General features: G+C 38.4%; 1 protein-coding gene across 2 annotated transcripts in view; it reads left to right on the top strand.

Annotated features, from left to right (window-relative positions):
• Window positions 1-1247: 1247 nt before the first annotated feature.
• The window catches only part of SLC6A20 (solute carrier family 6 member 20), a 71018-nt gene continuing 60066 nt past the window's right edge, over window positions 1248-12199 (top strand). The window contains exons 1-2 of one of the 2 annotated variants that reach the window (XM_081971291.1): window positions 1248-1444; window positions 9835-9975. In XM_081971291.1, the coding sequence (XP_081827417.1) occupies window positions 1324-1444; window positions 9835-9975 (262 nt within the window). In that variant the 5' untranslated portion in view covers window positions 1248-1323. The remainder of the gene's footprint in view (window positions 1445-9834; window positions 9976-12199) is intronic. The other variant, XM_081971290.1, reaches the window with a different exon arrangement.

Below are 12199 nucleotides of genomic sequence, written 5' to 3'. Positions count from 1 at the left end.
CCAGAATGCGGCCACGCGGGTAATTATGGGGAGTACAAGGTACTCCCATGTGACACCTCTCCTGCGCGAGCTGCACTGGCTTCCTGTGGTCTATCGGGTGCATTTCAAGGTCCTGATAACGATCTTTAAAGCGCTCCATGGCTCAGGACCTAGCTACTTGCGGGATCGTATCCTGCCCCATACATCCCTGCGACCCATTCGCTCGCACAGAGAGGGACTTCTCCAGGTGCCGTCCACCAGACAGTGCCGAGGGGCGGCGCCTAGGAGCAGAGCCTTCTCTGTAGCGGGCCCAGCCCTGTGGAATGACCTCCCTCCGGATATTAGGACTACCTCTGACGTCCGCTCCTTCCGTGTAAAGCTCAAGACCCCCCTATTCCAAGTAGCTGGCCTGGCTCAACCATAATTTGATCATATCGCTCCTGACGGGTTTTTAATTTTGTAATTTTATTTAGGGGATTTTAAATTGCGATTTTAATTGTTTCCATTCATCTGTCTACCTCCTCCACGTACACGTATACGTCTATATTCTTGTGTATGTATTGTCCATATTTGTATTTTATATGTTTTTTATTGTACGCCGCCCCGAGTCCTTTGGGAGAGGGTGCGGCTAACAAATAAAATTTTATTATTATTATTATTATTATTATTAAAGCCGTGAAAAAATGTTTTAGATATGTCAGAAAAACCTTTCCCAATCTCCTTTAGTAAATTAATTGACAAATTAAATAAAATGTTTGTAAAGCAGGGCTACAAAATCTAAATCATTAAATTAAATGTAGTAGGTCACTTGACAGTATCAAAGGGTTACAGCTTTCTGGATTATTTTGTTTCCCTCTAGTGGTCATCTGGATATTTGCAGCCCAGGTCTTTATTGTGAGGTGACAAAAGCATTAACTCAAGCTCCTACTGGGCTATATATTTTCCTCTGTGAATAATTAAATGGGAGTTGCTGACAAGTAGAAATAGTTTCCAGAACCCCATATAGTTGTTAGAATGTAATCTTGTAACTTCAAATCTTTTTTTGGCATAAACCTAGTTTAAGGGCAAACTAAACCATCACATTTCAGATCTTTCCCAGAAATGCAACTGAAATCTAAATAATTTGTCTGGAATACCTAGGTTACTATTTGTTTTCTTCTTTATTTATCTAACTAGCATTCCTACTTCACAAAGTGCTGTTAATAAGATTAGTAATTAAAAATCTTGAATGGCAATTGGCAAGAGGACTCTCTTGAGTTGGCACTGTGTCACCAACAGGCTTTGATGAGTATTTGGAGAGTGAAGCCAGACACATTCGACTCTTGCTAGTGCGTAAGAGCAGAAATGGATAAACCAAGACCTTTGTGGGACAATCATTTCCAGTTTATATTTGCCTGTATTTCTTATGCAGTAGGTCTTGGGAATGTTTGGCGGTTTCCTTATTTATGCCAGATGCATGGAGGAGGTAAGTAGAATTTATGCTTCTGAATTTGCCATTTGAGAATAGGTGGGTTCATTTTTAAAACTATGTTGTTGTTGTCAGAGTAGCCTCAGGTGTCACAAAGGAGAAATAAGCAATTGCTCCAATCTTCAAGGCAAGCAAAGAATATCAGCATAAATGAGACATTTCTTCTTTTCATCACAAAAAAAATCTCATTTGCTTCTTTTTTTCCCATTAGTATATTTCCCTTTTTTGCACCTAATAGATTGTAATTTTCTAAACCAAATATTAGTCTTAATATTAATTTAGTATGAAAGATGTTATTACCTTCGCTTACAACCTGTTGCTTAACAGCCATTTGCACTTATGCTGGTCCTGCAAAAGCTACTTATGAACTTTTTTCAAAATTACAGGGGCTGCACATATACATTTGTGCACACACTTACACCATGCACACATGATCCTGTTTTGGGTACTTGGTGGTTCACGTTTATGGTTGTTTCAAGCATTCCTCAATTATGTAACCATGATTTGTAATGATTTTGCTGGTTTCTGGCATTTACTTTTGGTTTCTGGGGGAAAAATGCCTATTGGCGAAAATGTATTCGTTTAACCACCATGTTGTTTGCTGAACAATTGTTGAAAAATCAGGTTTGGTCATGTGATATCTCAATTTACGACCGCAGCAACTTGCAATTCTAGGCTCAATTATTTTGGACTACCTATAGTGCTATTACTACTCTTGTTGTAACTGCTGATGGAGTTGAAAAGTTGTGTATTATTAGCCAAATTACCTTTGTACGTACTATATATATGTATTTGTGCTGATAAATAAATAAAGGGAGACTAGTATAGATCTATTTCAAGTATTTAGCTCTCATCAGCTATATATATATATATATGCTGGTTTTGTTGTATTCGGGTCTTTTCCCGTGTAAGGTTGAGATTGTCTTTGCAACGTTTCGGCAGGATCTCACCTGCCATCTTCAAGCTGTGGGCTTAAAATGTATATATATATATATATATATATATATATATATATATATATATATATATATATATATATATATATATATATATATATATATATATATATATATATATATACTTTTATTAAGACACAAAACAAGAAGACATACTGCAATAAATTCGTAGCGCATTGAAGATAGTGGGAACTTTTTGTTTAATTTTACGGTCCTATTTTCCCCTCCACCCCAAGTCTAACCCAAGGATAGAACACCAGACACAAACTAAGCAATGTGGTATATGCAGTACAATGCAGTAAGCCATGTGCAGATCTGTACATTGAGGAAACAAAATAATTACTTCATAAATGCATCGCATAACATGGGAAAACAAACCCATCTCATTTAAAACACACAGGCCATTCTTTTGAAGACAGCAAATGCCACATTTTGGACAGAGAGGACTGTTGGTTTGAAAGAGGAGTCAAAGAAGCCATCTGTATCAAAACTGAACAGTCCTCTCTCAACAGGGGGGGAAGGGATACTACATCTTCTGTCTCCAGTCTACAACACAATCCTTTCAACAGTTCCAAGAAGGCTCCACATCCATTTGCATCATTCAGGTGACCCTGATGACATAGATAGACCTCCAGGGGCCTTAACAACTCACTAAAAATGCAAATGATCAGCTGTCTGCAAAGAGTATAAATCCTTCCATTCCCCAGCACCCAGTCAGAACTGAAGAAGCTTCTTGGATGAGAAATGAAATGTCTTCAAAGAAAAACCAGATTGCCTCTTGAAAAATCCCCTTTGGGATAACCATGACCTGGATGACTTAGAATCACTATAGATATTATTTCTTTAAGTCCTGGGCCAGACAAATTCCATTTCCTACCTTAGTTTAGTTCTTAAAATTATTTTAATTAAAAAATAAATAAAATGGAAGCTAGTGTGTTACAAAATAAACGTCTATAAGCATCCTTTATTTTCAAGTATATTGCTGGTTGCAAATAGACACATTTTTAGAGAGTAAGCAAAATAGGTGGCTGGTGAAGATCTACCTATATGGTCACTAGGAATCGAAAATAACTCTGCTTGATATGGAAATGGGCCCACCTCTTCAGAAGAAAAAGGATTACTAGGAAGAGTGAAATTAATAATCTGTTTGCCTTCTGGCAGTCAATCTATGAGGGTTTCCATCATAGGTGGTTGCTGTCAGTTCAGCCCAGTTCGGTTGAACCGGTAGTGGAAGTCAGGCCTAGGTTGCAGAACTGGCAGCAACCCAGGCCTGCCACTCCCCGGAACTGGTTCCCTTGCCACCGCTGGGCCGCCACCATTTTGGATTTCAGTGACTGTGTGTGTGCGTGCACATGTGCGCAGAACAATTTACATTGAACAGCATGCCTCACGCGAGCAGGTGCAAACCAGTAGTAAAACCAGCAGCAATCCACCCCTGGTTTCCATGATATATTTCCCAATGTCTTTGCTGACCTAAAAGCATTGGCAAAACTCCTTTTCTTTGTACTGTTGTGTAGCTGTACAATTGCATTGATTCAATAAGAATATCTTTCAAAGAGGAGGTTTCCCTGCCCAAAATGCCTGTTACCAGAGGCCCAGACAGAAGGCCATGAAAATAAATCCCTGAATAAAATGGATTATGCTGAGCATTTGCTTCAGCTTCATCACTTGATTTTATAGACTGCCTTGCTAATCCTGGAGATTAAACACCAAATCATAGATATTTACATAAATATTTTGGCTTTAAAAAAAATAAAAACTGGAGAAAGCTAAACTTTAAAAATTATATTTGATTTAATCAATTAGGATTTCAAGGCTTGAACCATAAATCATTCTTTTTTTTAAAAAAAGTTATGATCATAGTTAATTAAACCAGCTGATGCAGGGAGGCTAGTACAAGTAGATATTTGGGTTACATGGTACAAAGTGACGTACATTTGATCTAGGCACCTAATAACATTTAATTTGAGGGAACTTTCCAGGATTTAAGATTTTTCAGTTAAAATACTGTACCAGCAAAGTTTTTTGAATCACATAAAACCTAAGGGATTTAGAAAAATCCACCTTAAATAAGAGTTTTGTTTTTTCATTGTTCCATATTCTTCCCCAGATTGGATAAACATTTGAGCTGGAAAAGAATGTTCAGCATCCACCCCTTTAAGTTGTAGCAGCTTGACATCTTCCACAATCTTTTAGATTTTCAAGTCAACATCCCTGCATAGGCAACATTGTGTTCCTAACCACAATGATAAAACATTATTTCTTCCCAGAACATAGTGATTTATATTTAGCATATGTGTTACTGTATGTATGTATGTATGTATGTATGTATGTATGTATGTATGTAGGTATGTATGTAGGTATGTATGTATATATATATTTGAAGTTCATAAGACTAGATAAAAATTAACTGAGTTTTTAAAATAGTTTGTCAATATATAAAATACAAAAAAATGAAAATGCTAGCGACCACCGCTGTCCCCTTCTACCTCTCCATTCCCACTGCTGGCCAATCCCATGTGAAGAAGAGAACTAGCTGAGAGGGGAGCGTGCAAGATTGCTACTTCTGGGATGAGGACCGGAAAATGTCTGAGTCCGCCTCATCCGGTTTCCCTTTCTCTCGCAGCCATCTTTCCCAGCTTAGCTTGATGCAGGCTTCCTCCCCAGACCCCCAGCCCTTTTCCTCCCTGATAACTGGACAAAGCTAGGCAAAAAGCCAACCCTCACTGGGGCCCAGCTTCACTGACAACAGACTTGGAAAGGGCAATGTGAGCTGCCATCTGTGTCAAGCTAGACTGGGGAGGGAGAGAGTGTGAGTGAGCCAGCGGTGCTTTCCTCCAGCCTTCGCCCAAAGCCCCACACTGCACCAGAAGGCTGAATTACTTGCCCCCACTCCAACCCGCTTGTACCTTGGCATCCCAATACAGGCAGCTCTGCAGGAAAATTGGGCATCCCAATTGGGCATCCCAATACAGGCAGCTCTGCAGGAAAAGAAACTTCTTTTTTTGCTGAGCTGAGCTGATGCAGGTTCGCATTGTGGCTCTGCCTCATAATGGGCTTCGGGAGGAGGACGAGATCCTCTCTCCCCCATTGTAAAGTGCAAGAGTGAAAAAGTTCACTCAATCAATTCCAACTTCACGAGATCTTTTTCTTTTATAAGAAGTTGGAATTGATTGAGTGAAACGTGATGGAGAAATGCGATTGTAGTTGGGCTGGTGCAACTGCGCAGATGCCCACAGAGAGACATGCGTGCCATACGTTTGCCATCATGGATATAGGGTCTGTTGCTTTAGTAGCAGATTAAACTAGAAAACTTCAAGTTCCCTTCCAGCTCTACTTCTATTCTATTCCATTCTATTCCATTCTATTTTTAATAATTGAAAAATAGTTAACAATTTACAAAGATGATTAAAAATAGAATTTACAACTTAATGTCCATTGGAAAGGTGCCAAATGTTTTTAGCTAAGATGGCTTTTCCTCATCTCCCAGAATTCTAACACACACACACACACACACACACACACACACACACACACGCAGGAGATTGCTGCTTTGCAATCTCTTCATGAAGAGCAACTATTGGAGCACTTGTGGGCAATCTTAATTCCTCTCCTTGTCTAGAGAAAAATGACGAAGAACATGTTTCATTAGCTTTTTTATTTAGCTGCAATCACTGGATCCATTCTGAGCAGAGCCACCTTCTGTTTGCTATTTCTTTCCCAAAGTCCAGTAATTAGCAACACTTCTTCATCCCAATCCTGGTCATAGTTCATCATACCCAAGGCCATGTAAATTGTTATGGCTTCTAAGACAGAATATTCAACAAGCACTTCTCTCTCTGACAATAAAAATCCAATGATAATTAATTGCAGCCTTTTCACAATGCCAAATATCTACTAGAATCAGCTACCTCACTTTATCTAATGAATTAGCCATAATACGTCACATGTTTTCAACATTAGCCTTTCTTTAATAGTAGAAGTTTGGCATTTCAAAGCCAAAAGATAATTTACTCAAGATGTTTTTGTTTAAATGATACCTTGTGATTAATACCATTTAGGCAATCTTAGGCATTTTTCCAAATTAAAGATTGCAGTTATTAGGAAAAAATATGTAGACTAGCACTTGCTAAGTACCTGTTGAAAGAAATGCCCTTCTGGGTTCCGCTCCAAGTGGGGAAAAAGACACTGGAGACACGAAGGCTGCTTTAATGGTTTAATGGTGGACAGGACCACATGGCTTGAGTCCTGAACAGAAAAAGGTTGCTTCAATGTTGGGAAGAAGAAGAGAAGGAAGGGCTGAGATGCTGAATCCCTGGTTTTATGCCCTCTCTGGCCTTTGATCTTGATCTTGTATTCTGATTGGTTGTCAGACTCCCATGGGGAATGCAGGGGCAACTCTCTAGGCTACATTTTGAATCCAGGTTTGGTTGAGTTCTCAGATGCCATGTGGTGAGTTGGGTAAAGGACCAATATTATCATGCCTTAATCCCAACACTCTGGAGCTGAAGGGGAGAACTCTTTATTATGTAAAGGGACTGGCTTGGCCTTCTTAATGCCCCATTGACAAAGTGGGTGGAAGCAGGAAGCTACAGGGAGCTATTCTCAATTTAACCCATGTTTCTTCCTTTTCACATCCAGGGAAATATAATATTCTGCCTTTTCAATATTTCCTAGGATGTTTCATTTTTCTGGGAGAGGGCTGGGTGATAACTTTCCACACCTCAAAGCGAGGGAGTGGGGTCAGAGGTAAGAAGGGTGGATGGATGATGGATGGAAAACCTCATTTCACCAGTGTGGCTAGCTAGGCCAAGCTGGATTCAATCTTGGTTCTACTTGGAGAGAAGGCTTCACTAATCCCCTTTGGTAGAGTGGGGGTATAAAAAATTGAAAAAGTATAGCTTTAAGATAGATTTGGTCAATTGCACAGCTCAATCCTAGTTATATATTCTAAAGGTTCTATTGATTTCAGTTAGGAAATATTTATTTCTGTTTATCAGTTTTGGCTCTATTTTATTTTTTTAGCTTAGGCTGTAACTCAAAATGTAGAACATACATATTTGTAGTACTATTTCCTCCTCCTATTTTCTTCAATTCTGAGAAGTGGATTGGACTGAGAGAGATTGTTGCAGAAAATGACAGGCTTAGACTTCTCAGGATACAGGAAAAGTTTATTTGGCAGCCAGGCTCAGAAAGCAAGCAAAGAGCTAGCATTGGAAATTCTGAACAACCTTTATTATCGAAGCACGCATTCTTATACATTCTCAAAGACAGTGTAACACGGAAACACTTAACTTATTTCTTATTGATTACCTTGGGGGAAAAGCCCTATAAGGAGATGGGGGTCTTACTTCTCCTTTTGTTACAGGTATGGGCTACGTGCCATTAACGAACTTTATTTGAACCTTGTGGTTTTGGACTTTTGACATAGGGACTTTTACTGGAACATGTTGTGGTTGAGGGCTGATGACATTTCCCTGTCCCTTTAAGCAAGTTTCCAACTGTCCCTTTTATGCCACGTCTTCATTCTTATATTTTTAATCCATATTTTACTCCACTTTAAGATGACTGATCCAAAGTTGCCCAAATATTCATCCAACTTATATGTCTAGGGCCAGACCAGAATTCACATCTCTTGGTTTCTTGGCCAGCACTTTAACCACTAGACCAAAACCTAGGTGTTTATGCACTCTTGATTTTTCTCACTTTCCTTGGTTATAATTTAATTTAATGTTTTTATAGCAATTAGTTATATTTTAACTGTCACTCTATCTGAACTGTTTGAAAATTGTACTTAGTCTAGATGTAATTTACATAAAATTATTCTGGCAAACCCAGTCAGTCTATATAGACTAATTATCAAGTTCCAATTCTAGAAAAAGGAAGAACAAGAAATAAACCACCAGGCAAAGCCAGATATAAATCTTTTGCATTTAGAAGCAATTGTTTCCTTAGAAAAAGCCCCACTGGGACTCATTTTAAGCAGTTTCATATATTATTATATTGTATGCTATAATCTGCATGCCTAAATCCATTTCCCCAAAGGTGAATCAAATTGAAGTTGTTAAGTTTTCTTTCTGGATGGACACACATCCTAACGTTTGTGGAATGTACCTAGCAATTCTATATTATAACACAAAGTTGAAGAAGAGCCAAGTAAAGGAGGGTAAGAGGCACAAGTGACAAAATGTGCCTCACAACAGTTTTTTTAAAAAATATTCATAGATAGATGTTGCAATGCAAGCATGAAAGAACAGCACCTGTGTTGTTATAACATAATAACATGCATTTTGGATGTAGTTTGGAATGAATAGAAGTGGCCATGGAGATATGTGACTTCATTTCTATGACTAGATTCACACATGATGCTCATCTGTAATGTGGTTGCTTGTTTTTGGCTTAGCACATGAACCGAGTATACTTTATTCTTTCAAGCATGATTATGAAAATTCTGGTTTAGCATAGTTTTTTTTTAAAAAAAATTATATTGAGAATATAGTATAGACCAATTCTTGTACTTTGTACCTGAAATTCGGTATGTGTCCTTTCTGAAACATATACCGTAATTCTCATTCTATTTATTCATTGTGGAGAAAGTTCTTGCTATCAAAGTCAGGAGCTATGTTCTGATTTTTTAAAATTGTTTATCCTTGTATTTTCTAGAGAAATTTGTTGAAAGAATTTTTTAGAAATTTTCAGCATTGATTTGGCCAATAAAATACTGTATTTTTCGGAGTATAAGACACACCTTTTTCCCTCAAAAAAGAGGCTGAAAATCTGGGTGTGTCTTATACACTGAATACAGCATTTTTTGCCTCCTGAAACCCCGCCCCCTTCACCAAAATGGCCATGCATTGCCTTTAGGAGGCTTTCGGAGAGCTCCTGGGGGCTGGGGAGGGCAGAAATGAGTGGAAAGCAGGTTGTTTTTTGCTCAATTTTGCCCCCACACCCTCCAGGAGCACTCTATAAGCTTCCTAATGCCTTTTTTTGGTCAAAAAACAGACCCATTTAGGGGGAAAACGGGTTGGTTTTTGCTCATTTTTGGTCCCCCCCCCCAGGAACACTTTACAAGCCTCCTAAGGGCTATTCATGCCCTTTTTTTGAAAAACAATGGGCCAGTTTTCGCGAAAACTGGGCTGTTTTGGGGAGATTTGCAGAGTGCAAAAACTTTTTTAAAAAATTTGCCTCTTCAAAACTTTGGTGCGTCTTACACTCTGGTGCGTCTTATACTCTGAAAAATACGCTAGTTATCTTTAAGTAATGAGAGATACGTTGTCAAGCATACTGCTGGGGAACACTGGGAGTTGAAGCCCATGCATATTAAAATGGTCAAGTTGGAAAAACACTACATTATTAAGCATTTATGTAAAGCTTTTAGCTAAGTTCCAAGTTGTTGATTGTGATCTATATTTGCTTTTGTTTATCTTGCAGGTGGATTTTTAATCCCATACTTGATTATGTTAATTGTGGAAGGAATGCCATTGTTATTCTTGGAATTGGCAGTGGGACAACTGATGCACCAAGGGAGCATTGGCACATGGAATGCTATAAGTCCTTACCTCTGTGGAGTTGGTGGGTTCTTATCCATCTATTGCTTGCTTTTCTTGTTTAAAGAACAAGAGATAAGAATTGATTTTTAATATATCTGCTAGAGACCCATTGTTCTGTCTAGGGATTCTACAGGTAGTCCTCAATTTACAACTATTTGTTTAGTGACAGTTTAAAGTTACAACAGCACTGAAAAAGTGGATTATGACTGATTTTCACAATTGTTGTGAAACCTGTTGCAACATTCCCATAGCCAGGTGATCAACATTTGTATGCTTGGCAACTGATTCATATTCATGACTCTGCCATGCCATGTAGGGTCATGTGATCACCTTTTGTAACTTTCTGATAAGGGAAGTCAATGGCGAAGCCAGATTCACTTGACAAATGTTACTAAATTAACAACTGCAATGATTCACTTAACAACTGTGGCAATAAAAGTTGTAACATGGGACAAAATTCACTTAACAAATTTCTTACTTAACAACATAAATTTTGGGCTCTGTTGTGGTTGTAAAATGAGGTCTAGCTTTAATAAGTTTGTAGACATCTTGTTCTCACTTTTGCAACTCAAGCTTTGAGGAAAGGAAGGAGAAACAATGCTTTTTTCTTTAAAAAAAAACTACATGCACAATTTCTATCCTGTCAAGTTGCAAATGTATAATCAATCTTTTTTAAATTTTAAATTGTTAATTCAGAAAAAACTTGAAATGTTTTCAAATAAACAATTTTTGTCACCTGCAGTACTTGACATTAGCATCAAATATATTCATTGCTTGCTTAAAAATCCAGAAAAGGCTCCGAAGGCAAGCATTTTCCAACTGATATACACCCAAAGATAAAATCATAGCAGTCATGTATAGAATCCAATCATCTATAGAAAACCTGAGGCAGCCTACCTACTTTTATTTCCTCCTACAATGAGGAGGAAACAATTTTACCATTTTGGAAGAGTAACAGAGCCATCTAAACAAACAGTTACTCTATAAGGGGAAATGATATATCAAAGCATTTAAATGTATATTCAGAAGGAAAGGTTGTTTAAAATAACAAATACTGCCTGGTAAATTATTATGACATCTGGATCTAATGAATGGGAAAATTAACTTTAAACTGATGTAGGCACACCGTAATTAAGATATGAATAAGAGCAGTTGACCCTTTCAATCTGAGGTGTCATGAAAAGGCACAGGTAAGACCGGCTAAGGCAAGCAATTCAGCTAACTGACTATAACAGTATAAATTATGAAGAGGAGGAATTAAGGTTAGGTACAACTTACTTATCTTTAGAATGGTTTTTCCTGCCCTAAGCTACCAGCCTTCTAACATTATGTAACACAATCCACAAGGTGTTAATACAATAGTAGAGTTGGAAGGGACCTTGGAGGTCTTCTAGTCCAACCCCCTGCCTAGGCAGGAAACCCTATACCGTTTCAGACAGATGCTATCCAACATCTTCTTAAAGACTTCCAGTGTTGGGGCATTCACAACTTCTGGAGGCAAGCTGTTCCACTGATTAATTGTTCTAACTGTCAGGAAGTTTCTCCTCAGTTCTAAGTTGCTTCTTTCCTTGACTAGTTTCCACCCATTGCTTCTTGTTCTGTCCTCAGGTGCCTTGGAGAATAGCTTGACTCCCTCTTCTTTGTGGCAACCCCTGAGATATTGGAACACTGCTATCATGTCTCCCCTAGTCCTTCTGTCTCTTATGCTAAACATACCCAGTTCCTGCAACCGTTCTTCATATGTTTTAGTCTCCAGTCCCCTAATCATCTTTGTTGCTCTTCTCTGCACTCTTTCCAGAGTCTCCACATCTTTTTTACATCGTGGCGACCAGAACTGAATGCAGTATTCCAAGTGTGGCCTTACCAAGGCATTATAAAGTGGTATTAACACTTCACGTGATCTTGATTCTATCCCTCTGTTGATGCAGCCTAGAACTGTGTTGGCTTTTTTGGCAGCTGCTGCACACTGCTGGCTCATATTTAAATGGTTGTCCACTAGGACTCCAAGATCCCTCTCACAGTTACTACTATTGAGCACGGTACCACCTATACTGTACCTGTGCATTCCGTTTTTGTTGCCTAAATGTAGAACCTTACTCTTTTCACCATTAAATTTCATTTTATTAGATAGTGCCCAATGTTCAAGTTTGTCAAGATCCTTTTGTATCTTAAGCCTATCTTCTGGAGTGTTGGCTATTCCTGCCAGCTTGGTGTCATCTGCAAATTTGATGAGTTCCCCATTTATT

The sequence above is a fragment of the Natrix helvetica genome (assembly GCF_964273705.1).
Source record: "Natrix helvetica genome assembly, chromosome: Z".
Classification (NCBI taxonomy): Eukaryota; Metazoa; Chordata; class Lepidosauria; order Squamata; family Natricidae; genus Natrix; species Natrix helvetica.
The sequence above is the reverse complement of the archived record's forward strand: the minus strand, read 5'-3'. Positions and strand labels throughout refer to the sequence as shown.